Raw genomic sequence first — 27685 nt, 5'->3', positions numbered from 1 at the left:
TTTAAGGAAAGCATGTGCATTTATGTTATCTGACTTCTCATGACTCAGTATTATATGCATCATGGCATATCAGTTATAGTTCAGAGAAAATCAATGTAAACCAATTTACCTTTCCTGGTGTTTTCAAAATGCATTTAACTTTCTCAATTACATCTGAAACATCCCCAGAATCCTTCAACTTCTTCCTGATATCATCTTCCAATTCTTTCCACTGAAAAGCACCTGTAAATGAATTAATATATGTTGGATTTTTTTTTCTGTTAAGCAGGAGTTAAGACAAAGAAATATTTTATTAGATACCAATGTTCCTTTTTAAAGTATTTTCTTTTAATGTTTCTTTACCAAATATATCTATCTCCTTGTAATTAAGCTAAAACATTTAATCAGCTCCCACACTTAAAAAAAAATCAGTTTGCCTTACCCTAAATTATTTCTCAAAACCTGAAGTCTCCTGCCCGAAGAGCCACCACCTCTCGGTTAATGGTGGTCAACTATTGGTAACAGCGATTGCTCTGTGAACAGGAGTTCACATCACACGTGGCCCAATACCTAAATTATTTACTTGCCCTGGATAAGAAGGTAGATATGATCTTTTCAAGGCTGAATTAAAGCGTACTAATCACGGAAGACAACGAGTACCATCAGGTAGAGGAATATGCAGTAGGAAAAGAATGTGTTCAGAAGATCTCATGCATCGTCAGGGTCAGATTGGGCTGCTCAGTAGCCAAATCTAAGGAACCAACCCGAAGACGGGAGCTTGATAATTTTCTGGTGAGCCTCATGATCAAAACATTAGAGCAAAACCAGCACACCCGGACCCTCCTTCCTGGTCTATTCTTCCAACCCACTTCAAAGCCATCTCTTCCTAGGCTCACTTAACTTCTGTCTCCCACTCTGTTAGCTACTTTTCCTCTGTGTCTTATGGAACTTCTATTTTATGGTCTAAACATTCACATTTTCCCAAGCATCCTGGCACCTGGCCAAAGCAGCCCCTGAGCCTTCCTGCTTCTGGACTTATCCCCATAAAATCTATCCCCTGTACTCAATGCCAGCAATTGTCCAAATGTAACATTGGGATCACGATACTCCCAGAGATTACCACCCACCCATCCCATGGCTTATAGGGAGTCTTAATTCCTACAACTATAATTCAAAACAGTGTAGTGTGGAAGGATATTGGTAGGAGACCAGGTTCTAGTTCTATTTATGCCATTAATTACTGGTGTGATTTTAAGCAAGTCACTCACTTCTCTGGGTAATTCAAGATCCTCTTCTATCTGCTCCCAATCAAGGAGACTAAGAAGTAGGGAGAGCACATTAACATTTATGAAACCAATGCAATCAGGCAGTTGCAGCCAGCCTGACAGAGTGGACTCCAAAGCTCATCAAGAGTCAGACTGGTAATTCAGTGGCTTCTAGGCTTCATTACCACTGGTCCCCTGTGGCACTTGGCACTCTTGTGTGTTTTAAACTTCCCCTCTCCTGGTCTTTGTGAAAACCACACCAATCTATTCAGTGTGTGCTAAGCATGTGGAGCCCTAATTTTTAGCATTTGCTATTTCTGTGGTATAAGTGCTGCCACCATGGCCAAATTCAAGCTACCAATGTGACACCCCAGAACATAGAACTTGGAAGAGATGAGTACAATAGGCTCTCACAAGCCAGTGTCAGCTGGCTCTAGCACACCACTGCTGCTTCTTACCTTTGTTAGCTCTTTTTTCTGACTTCACTGTTAGCTCCCCTTCCTCCTCAGACTTTCAAGGTGTGCAGCCTAGAAAAGCTCTATGCCTTTTGTTTTCCTCTTCCTGCACTAATGATTTTTAACTGTGGGGTGACACACTCTTTTCAGAATCTGGTAAATTCTTCAGATCTTCCCTTCAGAAAGCTTCACATGCAAATATAGACATTAAAGTCTGTATAAAATGTCTGGAGTATGTAAAAGAACTCCTCAGAGGCCAATGAAATCCAGATGAACAAAATTTACTCTATACCAGTGATTCTCAATCCTAGCTGTGCATTGTATTTACCTGTAGATGTTTTATAAAATACTTTTGGAGGTAGTTAATTAAAAAAGAAAAGAAAAGAAAAGAAAAGAAAAAATATGCAGAGCCCCCTTGAGGAGCTGGTGGAGAATGCAGGGGTATTGGGCTTCCCCATCTCGATGGTTGCTAATGTGCTCACAGACATAGGGGACTGGTGGTTTGATGGGTTGAGCCCTCTACCACAGGACTTGCCCTTGGGAAGACTGTTGCTACAAAGGAGAGGCTGGGCCTCCCTATAATTGTGCCTAAGAGCCTCCTCCTGAATGCCTCTTTGTTGCTCAGATGTGGCCCTCTCTCTCTAGCTAAGCCAACTTGGCAGGTGAAATCACTGCCCTCTCCCCTACGTGGGATCAGACACCCAGGGGAGGGAATCTCCCTGGCAACATGGAATATGACTCCAAGGGAGGAATGTAGACCTGGCATCATGGGATGGAGAACATCTTCTTGACCAAAACAGGGATGTGAAAGGAAATTAAATAAGCTTCAGTGGCAGAGAGATTCCAAAAAGAGCTGAGAGGTCACTCTGGTGGGCACTCTTACACACAATATAGACAATCGTTTTTAGGTTCTAGTGAATTGGAGTAGCTAGCAGTAAATACCTGAAACTATCAAACTACAACCCAGAACCCATGAATCTTGAAGATGATTGTATAAAAATGTAGCTCATGAAGGGTGACAATGTGATTGGGAAAGCCATAAGGACCACACTCCCCTTCTTCTAGTTTATGGATGGATGAGTAGAAAAATGGGAGAAGGAAACAAACCAACAAATAAACAAACAAAGGCAACCAGTGTTCTTTTTTACTGTAATTGCTCTTTTTCACCTTAATTATTATTCTTGTTATTTTTGTGTGTGTGGTAATGAAGGTGTCAGGGATTGATTTTGGTGATGAATGCACAACTATGTAATTGTACTGTGAACAATCGAGTGTACGCTTTGTTTTGTATGACTGCATGGTATGTAAATATATCTCAATAAATGAATTAAAAAAAAATACTTTTGGAGGCGGTCTCACCCCATACCAATTTAATTAGAATTTCTGGGATTGTGGCCCAGGCATCAGTACTTTCTAAAAGCTTCCCAGGTGATAATAATTGAGTACTGACGACTACTGCTCACGCTTTAGAAATCTCAGGGTTAGTGAGAAGCAGCAGTGAGTGTGAAGTATTTTTGACTGTCATACACTCATGCATGCTAACAGAGAACACAGATATTCTCTTAAAAGTAAAAATATTAACTAAAGAACACCTACACAATATCCCCATTCAGGAGATTATCTGAAAGCAAGTAAGCAGCAAATAACCTAAACATATGGAATTAGTGGCAGCTAAATCCCAAGGGCCACTGATTTGTTAGAGGAAAGACACAGAAAAATCTAAAAACTGAAAATGAAAGTAAGACTATTTCCTCAAGGGTACTCAAATGGTTGGGCTGTTTTCATAATTAGAAATGCTAAACCAGTCACCTGTAACATTTATAGGTCCTAATAAAGCAATAATCCTTGCACTGGGATTCTCTTTAGTTAACTTCTCAGAGAGTTTATTTAATTTACTTAGACTCATAGAGCATGGTATACCCATGTGTACTAGACTGCGCTTTTATGCAGTGCAGAAAAGAACGTGTCACAGAATGATTCCAAGAACTGGAGAATACGACACAAAAAGAAGAGGAAAGCTCGTTTTCACATATTCATCTACTCTACCAGCATTTCAGCAAGTGATGTGAAATTCCACAGGCCATCTGTGGCAGGAAGAGCTCAAAGCTAAATTCTTGAGACTCTTGCAAATATTTAAATTCCTAAACATTTGGAACCATGTAACTCAGGAACTTGTGAGCATATAGGACCTATCAAATATTGTAAGAATGTTACAATTGTATGCCATTTAAGGATTACTCCATGAAGATCAGAAAATAGCTAGCCTCACCTTTCAGATTACTCCTCCTCCTCTAGGGTTAGTCAATAAGTACTTATACATTATGTACTGTTGGTTGCTATCCAATAGAGAATTAATACATACAAAACAGATACATCTTTACTGTGCTATTTATTCACAAATTAAAATAGAAAAATAAACTGAAACCTTATATGTAAGTAGAAAGTGTTAGCCAGACTAGCAAACAGCCTCTTCCTAAATATAGGATCAAATATTCATGGCAGTACAATATATACAAAATTTCAAATTCCTAAAGGACATTCATTGTAATCTGATTGATTTTTAAAAAAGGCTAGAGATAGGATTAATATGGTTCTTCAGGCCCAAGTTTGCTCAGGGCAAATATTCCTAAGCATGCAGATCATGGAGTTCTATCTCTGCGTTGCCAGCCTAACTGATGGAGGCCCAAATCACCAGCTCTTGCTTCTTCAACAGTTCCCTAACCTAACCCGTGGGTAGGCCCATCCTTCTCTGTTCTTCTTGTGTTTGTTCAAAAATTTTCAATAAAAAATGACGAGTTCTGGCCCCTTTACTTGATGTCTCTAAGAAAATGTAGGGGTAAATTTTGCTTGACTTGATAAAAGCACTTTAAAAAAACAGCAACCTAGTCACAGAAAAACAAAGACTGGAGGGTAAAAAAATCAGTGTTTAGAAACTTCCTTCTTTAGAGGGAATCTGGGTGATTCTTTTTTCCTTTCAACATTTCCGGTTTTTTGTTTTGTTTTTCAAAATTGTCTTTATTGTGTAAATACAGCTTTACAATCTTTTTAAAAAACCACAAACATAACATAGCTTTTTCTGAGTCAGAAGTTACCTGTAAATAATTAAAGAATAATTAGCAGGTACCTGCAGAACTAGTTATCTTCCCTTCTCCTCAACCAGCATCAGGGTTTCCCTGCAGCCTCCTTCTCATCCCCCCTGCCCCTGCTGATCCCTGACACCACCTCCTGCCTTGGGCTTGACATTAAAGAGAGACTGGGATAGACATGCTTGAGCTCAGTGTCAGATTATGAGGTCGGTGCTCTGAACCAGCTGAGAACCAGGAGTTCAACAAGTTCTCCATGCCATCAGGCCCCTCTGCCCTCCAATCCCCGTTCCCAGGCTCAGGCCCACTGAAGTTTCCACCCAGCCCCTAAGCATTCACTTTCCCCCTCCTCAAACACAGGCTCGGACCAGCTCAGCATCAGTCAGCCTTGCAAGGTGACTCCTTTTTGACTTTGTGCCCTAAGACTGAACTGGTTTACTCTCCTAGGCCTCTGGGCTGAATTCTAGGCTTTAATTCCCTGGCTGGTGTACCCAGTTCTCCTAAGAGCAGGTGTTCTGGCTGCTTCTTGGGGTCCAGAGTATCAGCATCACCTGAGAAATTACTGGAACTACAGAAACTCTGGCTCTACGCTGACTTACTGAGTCAGAATCTGCATAGTAACAAGATCCCCAGGTGAGAGGTTTGCACTTTAGTTTGAGAAGCACTGATCCCGACCATGAAGGATAAGCGCCAACTCCAATCACCTGTTGTCACAATGCTGGCCTTCCTGAGGCTGATTTCCGGAGTGGTGGGAGTCTCTTAACTGGATTACCGTGTTTCCTGCTCTATTCCATTCCCCACCATCACCAGAATGAGCTTTAGAAAGCTCATTCTGATCATGCTTAGAATCTGGACTGGCTTCTAAGAATGGCAGGAACAGCCTCACCAACCTTGCCAGCCTCATCTCCCGCCAGCCATGACCTCCCACTGCAAGCTCCAGCCAGGGGAAACTGTCTGCGGGTCCCAGGAAATCACAGAAAACGTTTCCAAAGGTTACATTTTTATTAACTCAAGTTTCCCCAGTATATTAATCTTTTCCCCAAATTAGAGTAAATACATTAAAAATGTTTAATAGGTAACTGACTTTTGAGAAGGGGATTGGGGAATCTGGGGTTTGTGATATGAGGACAACTTCTTTTCTTTCTCCCTTTTATTCCCATCTGCATGCATTACTTTAGCAACTGAGAAAAAAAATCACTTCCCAGGAGAAAAAGTTAACCAGAGTCAGTAACTGGAGAAATATCTAGTTATTTCACTGCTACCATATTTAAGAGGATATAGCTGACTTCACAATATTCATGTGCTGTTGAAAAGTATTCAGTGGCTATTGTAGGAAACGTGAAGTCATATAATTTCAACGTAAAATCATAGAAAAGCCAAACACTTCCTTAATAAGTCTTTTAAAAACATTCCATTAAAAATAGTTTTTCTTTTCTTTTAACATTTAAATATTTTGGTTTTTCAAAATGTGAGGCTCTAAGTTTAATGTCCTACTAAGACAACATAAAAATCTAAAACCAAATGAGGTCCATAACTACTCTGGCTTATTCATATGACAACTCACAGTTACTAGAGCCTATTCATTAATTCAACTGAAAGTTAGAGAAAACCTGCCAAGTTGAAGGCACTATGCTGGGTGTGCCCAGCGAGTGGTTCCTTATACCTTTTACAAGACATTGAACAATGGATCTAAGACCTACCACTTTCTATTCCAATATATATTTTTTAATCCACCAAAATCTTCATGCTGCAACTGTAAGTTTCAAAACCATAGTTTATTTTAACTTATAAAATTATATAACCACAACTCAAAGGCAAAAAATCAAATCTTATTTTTAACATTAATTATCTGAACTGAAAGCCATTCCAAAACTTTCTTACTTGCATGATTACTTACTTGTATTGTTTTTTTTATTTGAAAACCTTTACAAACTTCTCATCTGTTTCCAATTTTAAACCAAAGTCTAAAAATAGATTATAAACATTTCCCTCAGACACATTCCAGAGAAGAAATGGTCTTACTCTAATAGCTCTTAAGTGGAAAAAGAAAACAAAAAAAGAGATAAGTCCTCAGAAAATTCATATTTAGATGCATACTTTAAAACTCATTTATATCTATTCTTTTCCATTCTTATTTGGGACATCTAGATGTGAGATCTTCTATTCATTTGCTAAAATGACTCATAAACTCTTATTCTTTAGAATATATAAGTTCTGCTGACTTTTTAAAAGATGAGGGATAGTATAGGCAGGAATGAGAAGAAAAATAATTGATAAGCTGAGTCTTAAAAAGATAAAGGGGTGGGCCCTGCCCTGATCAAGATGACAAAAAGAGGCGTTCCTGGACTCTGCCCCCCGTAGAAATTTTAACCAAGAAACAGGAACTGGCAGAGCCATCTTTCTCAAAGCTCTGGAAAACAGCCAAAGGGTTACAGTAGCAGGGCGAGTGTTGACTCTAGAAAAAGACAGCTTAAAAAATGGTAGATATCGTGGTGCCCCTTGCTGGAAACATGTCCCATCCCATCACCAGTTTGCTGTGAGGCTAGCCCTTTGCTCCCAGTGTGGGTCTCTGGTCCCAGTTCAGGATGGGAGCAGAGTAAACCTCATGCAAACTAGGTGTATGTATGTCTGTTCTAATCTGTCTGGGGGCAGCTTGAAGGACAAAGCCATAACATGTCTCAGGCCTGTCAATCCAGACCTTGCCCAGAGCCTAGCAGCAGCTCACAGAGCTTTCCTATGAACTCTGTAGACAAACACTCATATTTTAACAGCCTGGGACAAAAGATTGCTGGTTTGGGGACATAATGGGTTAGCACCCAGGACTATAAGGAATCAATGTCCTAGGGCAGTGGAGACATTTATGTCTATGTAAATGGAGGGAATTCCTAGAGCCATGCACACATGCCCAGGACAAGACATACTGTCTGCCTCAAGCTGTTCTATAAACTCATTATTAGGACAAATAAACTCTGAAGGAGAGTCTTTGCACAAGCCAATCTGTAAAGACTGGGAAACAGTGTTTCTTTCTAATTTTGTTTGTTAGCTCCTGCCATTTAAAGAATTAAACACCAGCTGGATACAAGTTTAAGGAACAGACACCTTGATGTCTGAATTCCAGAGATAACACATTAAATATCAAAATGCCCAGACTGCACAGCTTACAAACATACAATGAAACAGGAAACAGTGGCCCATGAAAAGGAGCAGAATAAAGCTTAAAAACCATCAGTGGGAGGACCAGACCGGGGACACAGCAAAGACATTTTAAATGGTCCAAAATACGCTCTGAGAGCAAAGGAAAACATGGACAAAGAACTAAAGAAAATCAGAAAAATGACAGATAAACACTAAGAGAATATCAATAAAGAGACAGAAATCATGAAAAGGAAACAAATGGAGCTGAAGACACCAGTAACAGAAATAAAACATTCCCTAGATGTGTTCAACAGCAGATTGGAGCTGGCAGAGAAAAAAAAATCAATGAACTTAAAGACAAGACTATTGAAACATTCAGTCTAAAGAAGAGAAATTAAAAACAATGAAGACATCAATTGAACAGAGCCTGAAAGACGTGTGGGACAATGCCAAGCATACCAATATATGCATTATGGGAGTCCCACAAAAACAAGAGAGAAAGGGAAAGAAAGAATATTCAAAGAAATAATGGCTGAAAACTTCCCAAATTTAAAGGAAGACAAGAATATACATATCTAAGACGCTCAACGAACTCCAAAAAGGATAAACCCAAACAGACCCACACCAAAACATAAGCAAACTATTAAATGCCAAAGATAAAGAGAGAATTCTGGAAGTTGCAAGAGAGAAGCAATTTGCCATGTATAAGGGAGCCTCAATAAAATTGTATCAATTTCTCATCAGAAACTACAGAAGCAAGAAGGCAATGGGGTGATACATTTAAAGTGCTGAAAGGAAAAAAATTTGCCAAACCAAGACTATATCCAGTAAAACTGTCTTTCAAAAAACGAAGGAGAGATTAAAACATTCCCAGATAAACAAAAGACAAGGGAGTTCATTACCACTAGGCCAGCCTAAAGAAAGGCTAAAGGGAATTCTTCAGGTTGAACAAGATGGACACTAGACAATAGATCAAAGTAGCAGGAAGAAATAAAGATCTCTCATAAAGATAATGACATGAGCAAATATAAATGCCAGTACTATTATATATTTGGTTTGTAACTCTACTTTTTACTTCCTACAAGATCTAAAGTGCAAATGTATAAAAAAGTAATGATAAATTAATGGTTTTGGATTCATAATGTATAAATACGTAATTTTTGACAAAAACTAAATTAAGGTGGGGGACTAAGGATACAGGAACATAGTTTGTGTATGCTATTAAAGGTGGCATCAAACCAAACAAGACTGGTAGAGACTTGGGATATTAAATTTAAGCCCTGTGGAAACAAAAAAGAAAAATCAGAAAAATATGCACAGAAGGAATTGAGAAAACATTCTAAAGGGTCCACTAAAAAAGGATCAACTAAATACAAAAAAAAAGAGCAGTAATGGGAGAGTTAAGGGACAAAAAGTTATTTAAAAGACTTGTAAAAACCAAATATTAACATGACAGAAGAAAATCCTGCATTATCACTAGTGACTTTAAATATAAACTTTTAAATCCACACATTATGGCAATCTGATTTTTGACCACTCAATAGGGAAAGAACAGTCTCTTCAACAAATAGTGCTGCATTCATGCAAAAGAAAGAAAGTAGACTCCTACATTACACCATATATAAAAATAATTGGAAACCAGGTATCTGATAAGGGTTTAATACCTAGAATCTATAAAGAACTCCTATAACAACAAAAAGACAAACAACCCAATTAAAAAATGGGTAAAAGACTTGAATAGACATTCTCCAAAGAAGATATACAAATGGCCAATAAACATATGAAGAGATACTCAACATAATTAGCTATTAGGAAAATGCAAATCAAAACCACAATGAGAACTGAAGGTAGGGACAAGAATAGACATTTGCACACCAATGTTTTTGGCAGCATTCTTCATGATTGCCAATGCATGGAGGCAGCCCAAGGGTCTATCAACTGAGGAGTGGAAGGGTGTGTACTGTGGTGTATACATACGATAAAATATTGTGTGGCTGCAGAAATGAATGAAGTCGTGATATATGCAAGGACATGAATGAATAGTGAGGACATTAGGCTGAGCAAAATAAGCCAGGAACAAAACGACAAACACTGTATGGTCTCACTAATACCAACTAATTATAATGAGCAAACTCTGAGAGTTAAATTTGAGAGCAGAAGGTATCAGGAGATAAAAAGAAGGCAGAGATTGGGCAATTGATGCTTAAGGAGTACAGAATGGTTAATATGGTGGATTGTAAAGGTTCAGAAATGGATAGCACAATACTGTGTGATAGTAACACAATATTGTAAGCGTAATTAACAAAGCTGAGTGTGAGTATGGCAGAAAGAGGAATATCAGGGTCATGTATATCACCAGAAAAAAAGCTAGAGGATAAAAACTGGGACTGAATAACTTAGTGAAACCTAGAATGGACGATGACGGTGGGTAATTGTTCAAATGTAAGAAAGTTTTTTACACTGAACTAGAAAAAATGTATGTCAGTATTACAAGGTGTTAATAATGGGGTGGTATATGGGAAAAATACAATTAATGCAAACTAAGTCTACAGTTAACAGTAACATTGTAATATTCTTTCATTAATTATAACAAATACACTATACCAAAGCTAAACGTCAATAATAGGGGAATATAAGGGAGGGGCATGGGATTTTTTTTTCCTTTCATTTCAGAAGAAATGGGAATTTTCTCATATAGATTGTGGTGGTGAATGTATAACTATGTGATTATACCAGGAGCCATTGATTATACACTTAGGATGGATTGCATGGTATGTGAATAAAATTGTTAAACAGAAACTCAAAGAACTATACCAAAGAGTGAACCTTACTGTAAACTATGAACTTCAGTTAATAATATAAGATCACTATTGGTTCATTAATTACAGCAAATGTACCACATTAATGCAAGATATTAATAACAGGAGAAACTGTGAGGCATGGGGATATATTGGGACACTGTACTATCTGCTCGGCTTTTCTGTAAATTTTACAGATTTTACAGATTTACAGATTTCTGTAAATTTTACAGATTTTTCTGTAAATCTAAAACTGTTCTAAAAACAGTTAATTAAAGAAATAGAACCATTCATTCGAAGAAAAAGAAACCATAAGATACCACTTCACACACACTACAATGGGTATTATTTAAAAAACTGAAAATAACAAGTGTTGGACATGATGTGGAGAAATGGAAACTTTCATACACTGTTGGTGGGAATGTAAAATGGTACAGCCACTGTGGAAAAACACTGGCAGTTCCTCAAGAAGTCAAACATAGAACTACCATATGACCCAGTAATCCTACTTCTAGGTAAACACCCAAAGGAACTGAAAACAGGAACTCAGACTGATATTTGTACACAAATATTCATAGCAGCATTATTCACAATAGCCAAGAGGTGGAAGAAACCCAAGTGTCCATCAACAGATGAATGGATAAACAAATGTGGTATATACCTATACTGGAATACTGTTCAATTGTAAAAAGGAATAAAATTCTGAAATAAAATTCTGAAATATGCTACAACATGGATGAACCCTGAAGACATCATGTTATATAAAATAATTCAGACACAAAGGGACAGATATTGCATGATTACACTTATACTAAACAGCTAGAACATGCAAATTCAGAGGTAGAAAGTAGAGTACAGGTTGCAGGAGTCGGGGGGATTAATGTATAATGGGTATAAGGTTTCTGTTTAGGGTCATGGGAAAGTTCTGGTGATGGATGGTGGTAAAGGTAGCATATCACTATAAATGTGATTAATTCCACTTAATGGTATGCTTGGGATGGTATGCTTGGAAACATTTATGTTGTTTATGTGTTTCCATAATTTTAGAAAAAAAAAGTGACTAAAGAGACAATAAAAATTAAATGCAATATACAATCCTGGACTGGATCTAATAACAGATGAGGAAAGGCCCAATAGGACATTATTGGGATATACAAAAAAAACTGGAATATAGACTGTGTGGTGGATTGAACTGAGTACCCCAAATTGGGCATGTTCTTGGTCTTGGTCTGCATTCTGGTGGGTGTGGAACCATTGTAAATAGGATCTCTTGGAGATATTACTTTAATTAAGGTGTGGCCTAAGTGAATCATGTTGGGCTTTAATCTGGATTACCAGAGTCCTTTATAAGTAGAATGAAATTCAGAAAGAGAAGAAGCCAGGGGAAGAAGCCAGTAGTCAACAGAACCCAAAGGAGAGAGGAGAAGACATCACCATGTGCATTACCATGCGACAGAAAAGCCAAAGACCAAGGTTCAACCCGCAGCCAGCCCCAGAAAACAACAGTCTTCAGTGAAGCACTGACTTGCTGACACCTTGATTTTGGACTTCTAGCCACAAAACCATGAGACAATAAATTTCTGTTTTTTAGCCAACCTATTGTATGGTACTTGTTTTAGTAGCCAGGAAATAAGTCAGACTGGAAGCTTGATATCGATCTTAAATTTCTTGAACTTGATAACTGACTTGAGGTGGTTACAGATGTTAAAATCCTTATTCTTAGGAAATGTACATATTAATTGATCAAGAAGCATGATGTATACAACCTACTCTCAGATGTTTAGAAAATAGATTTAAAAAAATAGGCAGACAGATAAACAGATGAATAGATACCTGGATAGACAGAATGATTCAGCAAATGTGGCAAAATGTTAAAGGGTGACAGCTCTGGGTATCTGGGTTAGGGGTATGTTGGAATTCTCTATATGGATTTTATATTAGTTTTACAGCTGTCCTAGAAGTTTGAAATTATTTCAAACTAAGAAGTTAAAAAAAAAAAAAAGATGCGGGCACAGTAATAAAGATTAAGAGAATCATAGCCAAGGTTAAACGGATCTCAGCCTGAACTAACTCTAGTTACTGATTTCCAGTCCTAAACTGAACACAATGACTCTGATAATTTCTCTCCTAGGTTCCAAACCTCTAACATCTAAAGAGCCCAACAGAATAATGACTGACTAGGCGTTAAGACGTAGAAACTTGGTTTCATATACACTTGGAAATATTTTTTCTTTAAAGTTAAACAGGACAATAAATAGAACCTTGTGTTTCACATTTTGGGTAATTTTTTAAAAAGTAAAAATACTGACACACCTGCTCAGTAGGAAAAGAGATTGTTGTTTTCTCAGGTAGATTTAAAACCAAAGCAATTAAACATGTTAGGAAGACAGAAAGCTTGGACCAATTTCTATATATACAGCAAACAATATTTCATGTATAATTTTTTACCTCAGATGGCAGGAAGAAAATAAATTTTTAAAATAACCAATATTCTTGAGGACAACAGGTATATTTCATTTCAAAAACTTAAGAGAATGTAAGTAACCAGAATCATCTGACAAGATACCTGAATAAATGAAGCGCAGGATGTCTGATAAACAGGAACAGAAGAGTATATCTTAACGATGACTCGTAATGGTGGGTTGCCTGGAGAATCCTGGCCAGCACCTGGAAATGCAGCATCTCTATTTATAACAAAGAGATCCTGAGTGGTTCGGATGATGCTAGAATCCTGAATGTCAGCGGGACTCTTCACATTGAAAAGCAGCATGAAAACATGGCTTACAGCGCAGAGAACAATCTTGTGGGCCTCCACGACGTCCCTTATATCTGGGTTGTAAAACACCACATCCACACACTGGCAGCAGAACAGCCAAATTATTCAAATCAGAGTTATAATGTGATGCTTCAGCCTTTAAGACAGGCATTTTTTCTGTTTCAAAAAGAAAATAAAAGAATAAACTACTCTTTAGGTCTATAGATCTAATAATATTAAGTTTTCTTTAAACACAAAAAACAATTTTTAAAAATATTATTAAGTTAAACATACGAAATTGCCAATAACAGTATTTGACCATTTTTGACCTAAAAAAACAGCAACTTTGTATTGTTTAACCTAATTATAAACATGTCTAAGCTAACGATTCAGAGATTGAAGAATTTCATAATACAGACACACATCTGAATGCTGCATTACATTTTATAGTGCAAATCAAAAACCTACAAATGACATAAAAGGCAATAAATGACAGTTCTCATTATTTGTGGGTCTTCAAAATTAATATTCCTTCAAATACTGAGTTTTAGTAGTCATCATTCTTTACTTTCACCTGGTAACAAATTCAATTATTGAATGAGTTCCAAAGAACATGACCTCACATCTGAAGTCATCTTCTAGGACTGGAAGTGGAGGTAGAGGGCTGAGCTGTTAAAATTCTGCAACTTCTCAAAGTCAGGACTCAGTGTTTTGGACTCTATTTTTTTAATCCATCTTAACCATTTTATTTTGATCTTAAATTAGTGGGTTTTTTTTTTTTTTTTCCATTATGCTTCCCCAGAACCAGCTCTTTCTAAAGCCAAGCTAGAAAAGTTCGACACAAAACATTGTAAAATTAGGGTCTCTGATGGGGGCCTAGAACATAGAAATTCTGATTGATTGACGGCCAATCTCTATTTGTTAGTGATTGTGCCAGTTTGAATATATGTGGTCCCCAAATGCCATTATCTTTGATGTAATCTTGTGTGGGCAGACGTTATCAGTGTTGATTAGACTGTAATTCTTTGAGTGTTTCTTTGGAATGTGCCCCAGCCAACTGTGGGTGATGACTCTGATTGGATAATTTCCATGGAGGTGTTGCTCCGTCCATTCGGGGTGTGTCTAACCTTGATCAGTGGAGCCAGAAGGAACTCAGTGCAGCTGTGAGCGACATTTTTGAAGAGGCGCTACAGCCAAGAGGAACACTTTAAAGAATGCACTGGAACTGCAAGAGGAGCTGCAGATGAGAGACATTTTGAAGATGGCTGTTGAAGCAGACTCTTGCTCTGGAGAAGCTAAGAGAGGGACAGATACCCCAAGTGCAACTAAGAGTGACATTTTTGAGTCACTGCAGCCTAGAGAGGGACCGTCCTGGCAGAAAGCCATTTTGAAAACAGAACTTTGGAGCAGACGCCAGCCACATGCCTTCCCAGCTAACACAGGTTTTCTAGACACCACTGGCCATCCTCCAGGGAAGGTACCCGATTACTGATGTGTTACCTTGGACACTTTATGGCCTTAAGACTGTAACTGTGTAATGTAAATAAACCCCCTTTTATAAAAGCCAATCCATCTCTGGTGTTTGGCATTCCAGCAGCATTAGCAAACTAGAACAGTGATAAAACTAGTAAATGGAAGGTAATCCTCTTTTGGAAATTAGGGAACCTCATCAACCCTCTCACTGAGGTATGCTGAGGGAAAGAGAATCTATAAACTCGAGTTTTTAAAACTCTTTCTCTAAGTGTGGTCCAAGTACCACCTGCTTCAGAATCATCTGGGAAGCTTATTAAAAAGCAGATTCCTGGCCTCATCCCAGACTTGGTGAATCAGAATGTCAGATGGTTCCTCAGCATACTCAAATTAGAAAACATTTGCTCTTAAGATATATAAGAAATTATCTATAACAAATAGCGACTGATTGTCTAGATAAATGCACCTGGTGTTCAAGCTGAGGTGGTCTAAGTCCATGAAATGAGCTGCTCATTTTCCTTTTCTTCATTTTTCACTTGTTTTCTGATTTAAGGCTTGAATCATAAAATACTCCAACTAAAACATGAAACGAATTTTAATTAAAGCTCCAACAAAATTATGTATCTGACAACATATCACATTTACTAAATGCTTTTAACATCAGTTCCTCTACATGGATGCATTACCAAACACTTCTAAAAATTAATTTACATATTTAATCAAGTGGAACATGTAAATCAGTTTTTTTAATTACAAAAAATACCAGGTGGAAGAAATTGTGCCTTGCTAAACAAATCCACTCAAGGATGGAACTGTTTATTCTCCCGAGTAATCAAGAAAGCCAAGCACTACTACTGCGTGCTGTCAATCTCAGCTGGCAACCACAGTGGTAAGACCCGTGAGATTCAAGGCAAGAACAGATCTGACTCTCTGCCTACAGATGCTCATATCATCCAGGGAACTTCAAATGTGCTCTAACTTTTTTTCTTGAACAAATTACTTTGAAGTCTGTCCTCTATTTTACAAATTAAAAATCTATACACACACATGTACACAGATGCAGGCCTGTGTCTTACATGGTGAGGCCTGGGTCAAAAGTACACACAGAGGTCCACACACCACAGATCTGAATATTTAAAGGGCAAATTAGAAAACAAATTTTTAGAATATATTCTAAAATAATATAAATCCTATTCTATCCTCCTGCTTTGACATATGTATCATCATGAAAGCCAGTAAGGCCAATTCAGATTTAAATTTTCAGACTCCTTGGAGTTTGAAGCAGCAGGGAAAGCTGACTCCTAGACCCCAAGATCCCCACTTCTCTTCTCACCCCTTGCTCCATCACACTCCTGAGGGGCTTTGTGCACACAGGTGAACATCTAGCCCGCACATTCTAAGCTCCATCCACTTTCCCCTCTACCACCTCCAAAGGTCACCCCCTGCTACTCAGGCCTGGGGGTAAATACACCAGCAGTACAGTTCATCTTCAGTAGACAGACCACGGAGGAACAGGCCAGGACCCCTGGAAACAGACTCAGGGCCAGCTGGTCAGAGAACTCTGGGGTCCTGGGTTCTGGTGTATGGGCACAGTCCTGTCCAATAGAGCTTTCTTGCTGATGCAAATGTTCTATAATATTGTTTTAACCATAACGTGTCACTAGTCACATGTAGCTATTAAGCACCAGAAATGTGGCTAGTGCATCTGAGGAACTGAATTTTTTATTTTAATTAATATAAATATAAATAGCCACACATGTGGCTAGTGGCTACCATACTGGACACCATATTTTCTAGAAGGGGGTACCAGCTCCAGGTGGACACGTCCCCATGGTCCCACACACTCATGCACTCTGGAGAAGGATGCAACTGAAGGAGGGCCAGGTGAGGCCCTCTAAAGCTAGGGGCCAGGGCCCCCCTCTTGCCCAGGTCTGAAGGTAATACTGCAAAGCTCTTCATCCCTGACTCTTTACGCAAGATTCTAAATGCTCTTTTCACTCTAACATTATCATCTTCTTCCATGATTCTTGCAAATGCCATTATTTCTTATATCCAAGATTTTAGTCATTCTTTGTTATTCAAGAAAAAAAAGAGATTACTTGAATCATTCCCATATTCTTATCAAGCCTTGAGTCAAGGTAAAAGAACCGCTATATTTTTCTCCCAACATTGACCACATCTTCAAGCCTTATCATGCTTCCAACCCTAGGTGTTACACTAGGCTTTAGGAACAAAGAGAAACAAGGGAATGTAGAGGAGAAGAAAAAAAGCAGGAATTTGAAGGTGGGAAGAGTGACCCTAAGGATTAAAACCAAAATGAAGATTTTTTTAAAACAGTCAATACAATATAATCTGCTTGGCAGGAAAATTAGATTTTGCCCCTCTCTCCTTTTCTAACCACTGCTTATCATTATAAATAAATAAAGCAAGCATCTCTCACTGTCACTGATAATACCACTACTGTGGGTATATCTTCCTAAATGCTGTTATTATTGATGTTTCTTTACATTATTAGGTAAATAACAGCCATTTATATCTGATAGGAATCAGTGCCATTTATATTTGGAACTTACTTACCCAGTCTAGTGACTCCAGAATAAAGGGAATTTCTATTTCATTGTTGAAACCTCAACATTTCAACATATTCAGTCATGAATTTACATAATGAATTTTCTGACATATTGGAAAGCTGGGGGACTTGCTGTTTGGCGTGATGGAAAGGTTGTGGAGGTGGTGGTAGCACAACATTATGAATGGAATTAACACCACTGAATTGTATACTTGAAAGCAGTTAAAATGGAAAACTTTATGTTACATATGTTACCACAATATTTTTTTTTTTAATTAGAAACAAAAAAAGAACCAGGGAACTCATAACTGGAGAATTCCAAAATGTTCCTCCTTAACACAGTGTTTACTTTAGTTTAAACCTCTTGTCTATGTCTATCGGATTTGTCTGTTGAGAGGAGTCACTGCTTGGAGGGTTGGAAAAATAGTTCCAAAATTAGTAAATATTTAAATGATACAACTCCACAGTATTTCCCAATGATCTTGCAGTCCTAATAATCTACGATATGTGCTGTATGCTAAAATGAGCCTCAAAATTCCTGCAAGAACCAACAAATGCCTCTACAACTGAATGAGCAAACCCTTCCTCTCCACATATCTGACAAGAAGCTATTTATATAAGTAGTTTCCCTGTATAGTTTTGAGCTACCACAAGATCAGGAAGATATGAAATTTTGCCAAAGCACACACAGAGGAAGAAAAACTATTCTTTTCAAGGAGTGGATGGAAATGAAGAACTTTCAGGATCTACTGCTTCAGGTTGCCAGACTCTCTCAGCTAGATAAGGTTTCTATTAAAACTGACATCAGATGTTTGTGTAAGTAAACATGCTTTTGATATATAAAACAAAGAACAATTTGGTGTCAACAAACAGAAAATTCCAAAATATCATATTAAACATTAAAAAAACTTTCCTATGAAGAGAAAATAAAATTATAATCTTACTCTGACAAAACCTTTTCTACTGACTCTCATTTTATTTCTCAAGATTAGGACTAATCATGCTTGTATTTATTTTTTAATACATTTTTATTGTGAAATTTAACATATATACAGAACAGTGATAACTTTCAATAATTTCAAAGTACAATTTACAACATTAGAGGGCCAATTTCAAAAAACGTTATGGGTTACAGTTCCACAATTTCAGTTATTTCCTTATTGTGATATATAAGATATATACAGAAAGGTGATAACCTTCAAAGTACAACTCAACAAGTGGTTAATATAGGTAATCTCAAAGACTGTTACAGGTTACATTTCCACAGTTTCAGTCATCTCCTTATTGTGAAATATAAGATATACACAAAAAGATGATAACTTTCAAAGTACAATTCAATGAGTAGCTACAGAGCAAATTTCAAAGAATGTTATGGGTTACAGTTATTTCCTTCTAGCTATCCTAATAATCATGCTTTTAAAACTAAAGTTCTAATCGATGGCTTGGACAATGGCTCTTTAGCCAACCTGACAAATGACTTTAACTATGTAACAAGAATTTCCACTTACCACTCCTCCAAAATATTTTCCTATATAGAAGTCATCGAGGCTGTGTAGTTCAAGATAGGTAGCCCCTAGTTCTTTAGCAAGTTGGATCCCTTCAGTTGTGCTAACGCAGCTCCCTCTGTCTGAGGTACATAGTGGGCATGTACAAGGTAATTCTTCTGAAAAATATGAATTTTAAAAACAAAGAGTTTTGAAATTAAACAAAAAAAGTACAATTTGAGGATATTCAGTAAATCCACTATCCACTATTCTCAATAAAAAATGTCAGTGATAATCAAAAGGTCCCTAAACAACTTTAACTGCAAAAATAATAAACATTTCAGAAATTAAAAGAATTTAGAAGTAGGTGAATGGATAATACCAAGGCTAGTATAGTGATTAGACCAATCAGCCAGAAACAACAGGCCTGCTCCCTTACAACCTTAACATCTGAGAATCAATATTTCCAGGTAAGTATAAAAGAATACAAATTTAAAACCTTAATTATCCATATAAAACATGGAAAACAGTGGGTTAGTGCTTTTTTTTGGGAAATAAACTTTAAATATTTATTAGTTTGAATAAACTTATACTTTTATTTAATTTAAATTTGATTATTTTAATTATTTAATTTGATCATTTAAATAAAATCCTCAATTGAACACAAATCTTCAACGGTCACAAGTGCCACTCTCTTTGTAAGTTTCCTATAAAGTACATTCTTATTAATCCAGACACTTCAATCATTAGATTCTATTCTATTCTTTCCTATTAGATTCCTATTAGATTCTATTCTATTCTTTCATATAAAGTACATTCCTATTAATCCAGATCTTCAATCATTAGGTTCTATTCTATTCTTTCCTATTAGATTCCTATTAGATTCTATTCTATTCTTTCCTATAAAGTACATTCTTATTAATCTAAACACGTCAATCATTAGATACTAAAGCATTCAACTGCAGAGAACAAATTCAATCACTCTTTATCTTTTTCCTCAACATTAAAAAATAAAAATCAGAAGGTATAAAAAGTACTCACTCAAAATTTGAACTGTCCCAAGATTCATGTATAGACCTGTGGCGGGGATGGTGGTACAATTAACCTATCTACAAGAATACTCTCTAATGAGGCTAAAAATGTGCACTCAACTCCATACATGCCAGTTAGCTTTGTGTTGTTTCATGACCACAGCACCAAGTGTTCAAAAGGTAGCCAAGTCAAAAGAGGGTAAAACCATTCCTAGAAATGCATGTTGATAGAGGTTGGCTTCTCTAGGACGTAGACTCTGAGATGGAGATTTGTGTGTGGGAGGTTTCTTGGGGAATAACTCCTCAGGGATGCAGGAAGCAGGATGGGCAGAGAAAAAAGGAAAACTGCAATGCAGTTGCAACAGAGACCTCAGCCTATCCTACCCGGGATTCTGAAGCTCAGATGGCCCTTTATAGATAGGCTCCATTTAGGGAATGAGGGTTGGGCTTTGTACCCTAAATCGACCAGTAATTGGATGACAGCTGCCCTGTGGAGGAGGCATAACCTTGGGCAAGACAGTTTCCTACAGCAGAGGGCAACACCTGTAAAGGGACTCAGCTGTGAGCTGTCAGCAGCCAACAGACGAGCCACTGAGGGAGTAAGTGCCAGTGGCCTTGAAGGGACATCTGGACAGCTCCCCACAGCATACACCACATATTTCCTACCAATGAATGTCGTATAGATGGAGCACATACATGTACATATGGGGTGTATGCTAAGACTAGTGCATGCACATGCTATACATGTAAAAAGGTACATACATGCACACACACACACACGCACACTCACACATGACTTACATAACATATCCACATCCTTATTTCCCAGAGGAGGAGACTGAGGACCAGAGAGGTTAAGTGCCCTGCTTTGTCCAAATAACACCATGAGTTACAGAATGAGAGACGATAATAAAACTGTCTTTTGCTATGCCTGACATATAAAAGTGACATCAATAGAGAAGATAAAAATTTAGTCTGAGTAAAGACTTATTGATGCAAATGATATAAGTAAGACTTCAAGAAACTAAGTTTGGGTTCTCTAAATTATGCCATAGAGTCTAATCTGCATTGTTGCTTTTACTTTTTCTAAGATCAATTTTAGGTTTGGAGCAAATAAAATTTTCATACAGAGTTTAGTCTATCTTGAAAAAAATAACACATTGGTATTTTACATTCTTTACAAAGCCTCCATCAACAGTGCCCTTGATTTCCAGAAGACAGAGGCCTACTTATGTCTACAAAGCTCCCCTTATATGTTGATGGAATGGGGTGGGTAGGCCACTCATCTTATTAAACTTTATTTCTGGACAAAAATAAATAAATGGCAGGGTTTCAAGTGAAAAAGTAAGTGAATATAATGTAAAATAATATTTTAACTTTTTATTTTGTAATCATTTCAGACTTACAGAAAACTTACTAGAATAGTACAGAGTTGCTATATACCGTTCACATACTGATACTTTTTTTTTTTGTTTCCCATATATCCACACCCAGGCACACAGTTTTCCCTATTACTTTAACATTCCGCATTCGTGTGGTACCTTTGCTAAAATTGATGAAACGTAATAATTTTGATTTGAGGGAAAACACAACTAATTTCAGGTTTAAGTCAGCTGAGTGGAGTTTTCCATTGCAGGCAGCTGAAAGCATCTTACCAACACACTACTCTAAAAGTGCCTCCTTGTATCTAATTTGTATCACTGAAGACATTTCTTCTTTGTTCACACTCACCAAAGAGGAAAAATACCTAGCCATTATGCACTCTATTATCCTTTAATTAGTTGCCACTTAGCTACCTTTTGTCTGGATTCTAAAATACTATTTCTTAAAACTTTCTTGACAGGGTTTTGTTCCTAATTAGTTATTTTGTGATTCTCTTAACATTCCTATATTCTTCCATATCAATAAACATTATAGTCTAAGATCCTAAGTAAAAGTCTGGCTTGGGTTACAGCAGGAGAATCAACAAAATGGATTAAATAAACCTACATTGAGCATTTTATCAGGATCAGAGGACCCAAAATAATTTTAAAGTGTGGTGCCTTCTTTAGCGGCTCACATCTAAACCTCTCTCTCACCGTCATATTGACTTTGTGAATGAGAGTGCCAGACTTCTAGCTAACACTGAGTCTTTTTTTCTGGTATGTTCTTTTAAGGTGTTATCCCCAAATCCCTATTTTTTTGAAACGAACAAAATGTAACTCTGGCATACATGTCTTTCAAACGAGCCGCTTTGAAAACCTATAGAGTGATCCTTACAATGTTGCCAAGGCTTTAAAACAGTTTTAGAAATCCTTTTCAAGAATTGTCTTCCTAGCAATGTACTAGAATGTATTAGAGCTTCCAGAAGAACTAAAAGAGATGACCCCAGCTTTCAGGAGCTCAATGAATAAACCCAGGCATGTTCTGAAAAAAAAAAAAAATTCCTCCTTTAAAAATAGATTCAATATTTAGTAAAAACCAAAAATTTATTCAGAGCCAAGTCTAATGAAGAAGGCACACATGCAGTCAAGCTTGTCAAAAACAATGTGTAACAAAGGAAAATGATGAGAATGATCTCCCATGTTTGCTGAAGTAATTTTAAAAAGAGTTATGAGAAAGTTACAAGGAGATAACCAGCAGTTTCAAGTATCACAAGGGGTAGGGGTGAGGTGTAAATAAATACCCAAATTGAACAGCCAGATTTAGCTTTGTAATTACTTTGTAATCACATCTTACATGGCAAATTAATTTCATGTTGTTGGGAAACTGATTTTTTTCACTTATTTAGATCATTCATAAAACCATTCATTCTCTCAATGAACAAATGTTTGTTGGGCACCTACCACATGTCAAGCATTAGGGATATAAAGATACAAAGATAAAAGAAATTCATATTCAGCTGAGCAGATAGACATGACAGCAAACAATTTGAACATACTATAGTAAGTACTAAATAAAGATGTACAAAGTTCCCATGGGAGCAGAGGGACTGTCAAGGGGAATTATGGAAGATCTTACAGAAAAGGTCATGACTTAAAGAGTAAGTCTGAATTTGCTATGCAGATATTATTGATATGCAAAGGGCACTTCAGTTCAAGGGCACAGCATATGTAGGGTCTGAGTGTGAGAAAGAAGGAAATGTATTCACTTCTCAGTTTCAAGATGGCAGGATAAGAAAGAAATGAAGGTAGGGAAAGGAGAAGGGAAAGGAACGGAAGGGAAAGGGGGGAAACGGAAGAGAAGGGAGGAAGGAAAAGAGGAAGGAAGGAAGGAGGGAGGGAAGGAAAGAATGTAGAGGAAGAGAGTGGGGGAGAGTGAAGGGACAAGGGGAAGGGAGGAACGGAAGGAGAAAGGAAGAAAATGTGAATCTATAGCAACACTCAAGAATTAGAAGGGAAATTCTCATCAACCCAGAGACTAGGAGAACCTGAGAGACTGAAAGCAGACAGCATAGGACCAAAGAGGAAAGATGAAGGTCCGAGTACAGCTGGAACCACAGGGGAGGTTGACCTCACGTACTGCAGCAAAATCAGGAGTGCGCATTGCCTAAGGCTGGGGAGAGCAAGAAGTAGGAGCAGTACCAAGGTCAAAGTAGAACCAAGATTAGCTGTAGTGCCCCAGGGGAAGCAATGAGGCCACTGATCTTATGTGTATTCCCATCCCCACCCCCCAAACAGTAGTTGGGCAGAAGAGGAGGGCATCAATCCAACATGAAATTTAAACTACAAGACTAAACAAATAAAAAATTACCCAATATTTGAGAAACAGCCACACCATGAAATAAAATCTCATCACATGGAAAGACTTAGAACCTACTCCCTCCCCCCCAAAAAACAAAACAGACTAAATACAGGAATCAAAACAGGATTTTAAAATAAGTACTATTAATTTCCTGAAAGATTTTTTTAAGTATTTGTATCCTTGAAACATGAATAAGAAGTTATGAAAAAGAACCAATTAGAGATTTCAGATATGAAAAACTATTGAAATAAAAATTTCATGAAGGGGAATAGCAGAATGGACCCAGCAGAAGAACAAATATATAAAAAAGGTCAAGGAATTCTCCCAACACAAAGGAATAAAGGGATAGGGAAATGGAGGAGAGAGTCAGAAGTTTCAACATTGGTCTAATAAGAGTTCCAGGAGGATAGTAGAGAGAAAACACAGGGAAGGTGACATCTGAAGAAGTATTAGTGGAGACTTTCTCAGACCTAAGGAAAGTCAGTACGTTTTTTTAGTAGTTCATGTGACTAGTGCATAAAACACAGGATTGTGCCCTATAAGTTTTAAGAAGTAGGCAGGGGCCAGATCAGAAGGGATCTTGTGTTTCAGGTAAGAATTTTGCAAAAGAAAAGTATTGATGTAAGAGTCAATTATTGGATTGGAATAGGGTATTAGTGTGAACCCATGGTTTTTAAGGAAAATATAATCCCTAGCTCTATCCAATGAATGGGCCTAGAGGCAATGACACCTAAGGTAATGAGCACCCACAGAGCCCAGATCTTGGTTTCTAAATATCATTACCCTCTAAAAGAAATCAGAGCTCTCTGAAGAAATGGCTGGGACAGGCAAAGACTAACGTGAGCAGAGAACATATTGGGACAGAAAATAAGAAAGGGCTCAAAAACTGATTGGAGCTAAATTGAAGACGCCACCCCTAGCCAAATTTGGGGCACTCTGCACATCAGAAAAAATAATTAGAAGAATGGATTATAAAATACTGAATTTAAAAAAATAAATAATTAAATCCATAATGACTCAAGGGAAAAAAAAGACATGGAAGTAAAGACAAGGGAAACTCATATACAGAACACCATCTAATAAGTATAGAAGAAATACTAGGAAATCACTATTTTGCAACCACCATTATAATAACTGAAATAATTATGCAAAATAACAGGCATGGATTATTTTAAAAAGTCAGTATATGGTGGTTAGATAGGTAAGTAGGTAGGTAGGTAGATAGAACGAGATAGCCAATGTGGCAAAATGTTAAAAGTTGGTGGGTCTGGGTATCTGGGTGGGGGGTATGCTGGAGTTCTTTGTATGGGTTTCTGTATTATTTTTGCAACTGTCCAGTAGGTTTGAAATTACTTCAAAACAAAAAGTTAAAAAAAAAAGGTCAATATCATTTCAGACACTTTCCTTCCCCTGCCCACCCCCACCTCCCAAACAAACAACAAACAAACAACAAAACAGGCTGAGGAATGCTTCCAGATTAAGAGAAGCAAGAGAAATGTAACAAAATGCAATGTGTGATTTTTAATTGCAACCTGGATTAAAAAAAAATAAAACACAACTATAAATTATTATTGGAACAACAGGAACATTGAGAATACAGACTACAATAATAGTAAAACAAAACAGTATTTTAAATTTCCTGAGTGATGACTGTATTGTAGGTAATAAGAAAATGGCCTTGTTCTTAGAAGATACATGCTAAAATAATTAGGGGTGAAGAAATCCCATGTTTACAACTTACTCTCAGAATGATTCAGAAAATAAAAAGTGTGAGTGTGTGTGTGTGTGTAAATGCTGGAGTTCACTGTTCTTGCACATTTTCTTAGGTTTGAAATTTTGCAAAGTAAAAGTTAGGGGAAAAGAAGGTTCCTGAAGTGTTTAAAGCATTGAGTGTCATTACCTGACTTGCATTCGATGATGATTATTCCGAGAGGACTTATTTCAGAAGCAGGCAAACTAGCTAGACATAGGAGACGAGAGACCAATTTATCACAAGGCTGATGAGGCTTAGCTTCAAGACCCTTTCTTATGGATCTCTTCCAAAGACATGAGAGAGAACCTGAGCAATATATCATTTACACGGTCAAATGCTTTTGTAAAATTTGCAAAAGTAAGATATTTTAACTACATTTGGTTAATATCACCATCTCTTTCCACTCCAACTCACTGTACCTTGAGTTCAGTGGCTCTGGAATAATCACAGGCATTTTTAGGATCCTGCTATGGGGACTTTAAATTAAGGTTTAGTGATATATATTTTTGAGATCTGAAGTCACTTCCTCATACAGTTAAGTGATAACTAGTGCAGAAATGGCTTCCAGGAATACTCCTGCCTCCCACTGAGGTGAAATATAAACACAAACTGTCATGGCCAGAACCAGATCATACTAAAGACGGACTCATTCATTCTAGTTTCTCTATAGAAAATTTCGAAAAAAGGTTAGTAAATGAAGAGGTGATCAAAGAGTATGCAGACAAAAAAATATAAGAAGAAAAGTTAAAGAGGTGTTAGGCTGTTAAATAATAAAAATATCGCATTTTTTAAAATGTTTGTGGTATTTGACAATGTTTTGTGCTTTCTTTTCTAATTCTAACTAAATATTCACTTTTGCGCATACGAGTATTTGTAATTTTGTGGGGTTTTTCCCTTACAAAGGACTTCACAGATGAACTGCAGACCCCACAAAATCAGGAGCTTCCCCTTTAGGAAACCAAATAAGGCTACTATGACAGATAATTAAATGACTAGGACCAGAAGTCCAGGGAAGATGAAGACAAAGTGATAACTTGGAAATTTAGTTAACATGTCAAATCAAAAGAGCTTCTTAGTCAACTTAATATGGGGAATGGGAGAGAAAGTGGCATCTAGAATGGCCCCACCTTGGGTGACTGGGTAGGTTTGGCATCAATCACCAAAATAGGGAAATTGGTAGAAAGAGGAGAAAGATGTCTGTGAGGCTATAGGGCCGAGAGGGCTAGAGCCAGAGAAACAGAAGGGCAATCATCAGTGTATGCACAGGGAAACTAGGGCAAGAGAGTAGAGGACTCCTGGTCAGGGTAAAGAGCACGAAGAGGTGAAGTCAAAGGATGGAACCCTGGAAAACAACATGATGTGTTGGCAAGGGGTGGGAGGAGAGGACAAGTGAAGAAGTGAGAGGATTAGAAAAATCAGAAAAGAAAGTAGCTTTGTTAAGTGAAGAGAGAGAGAGGTGTGTATGAATAATTTTAGAGAGAGAATTGATGTTAAAGTATATTAATTTTGGCAATATGTATGTAATTGGTGACCTAAGTAAGAACAATCTCAGTGTAATTGTGAAAGTAGAAGTCAGACAGCAGTGGACTGAACAATGAATGGGAAGTCAGAAAGTGGACTCAGGAAGTGTGGATGACTCTCAATAATAATGGCCAGAAATTAAAAAAAAAAAAAAGGAAGAAATGGGGATGTGGGGTCAAGGAAGGGCCAAGTCTGATGTATTTGTATCTATAAATGGTAAACATACGTCTACCCTATGACCCAATAATCCCACTCCTAGGTAACAACCCAAACATCCATCAAAAGGAGAATGGATAAATATATTGTGGCATATTCATACAATGGAATATCACACAGCAATAAAAAAAAAAAAAAAAAACTATGGTACCATACAACATGGATGAATTCTAAAGCATTATGCTAAGGAAAATTAGCCAGACATTAAGACACCACATATTACGTAACTCCATTTATATGAAGTTCTAGAACAGGTAAAACTAATCTATGGTGTTAGAAGTCAGAATAGCGGTTACCTCTGAGGAGAGGAGTTACTAACTGGGAAGAAGGATGAGGGAGCCTTCTGGGGTGCTGGAAATGTTTGCACCTTGATCTGGATGACAGTCGCAGAGACATACACATATGTAAAAATGCACAAAGTAAACTCTGATATTAGTGAACTTTATGT

At 37.4% G+C, this 27685-nt stretch overlaps 1 protein-coding gene across 1 annotated transcript in view; it reads right to left on the bottom strand.

Annotated features, from left to right (window-relative positions):
- The window catches only part of RHOBTB3 (Rho related BTB domain containing 3), a 71328-nt gene that overhangs the window by 37108 nt on the left and 6535 nt on the right, over positions 1-27685 (bottom strand). Inside the window, 7 exon segments of the mRNA XM_037802229.1 lie at positions 110-222; positions 13282-13335; positions 13338-13587; positions 13589-13650; positions 15409-15474; positions 15477-15516; positions 19018-19172. Of these exon segments, the coding sequence (XP_037658157.1) occupies positions 110-222; positions 13282-13335; positions 13338-13587; positions 13589-13650; positions 15409-15474; positions 15477-15516; positions 19018-19172 (740 nt within the window).

The sequence above is a fragment of the Choloepus didactylus genome, chromosome 13, assembly GCF_015220235.1.
Source record: "Choloepus didactylus isolate mChoDid1 chromosome 13, mChoDid1.pri, whole genome shotgun sequence".
In the NCBI taxonomy this organism is placed as follows: Eukaryota; Metazoa; Chordata; class Mammalia; order Pilosa; family Megalonychidae; genus Choloepus; species Choloepus didactylus.
This window is presented reverse-complemented; position numbering and strand designations above follow the sequence as displayed.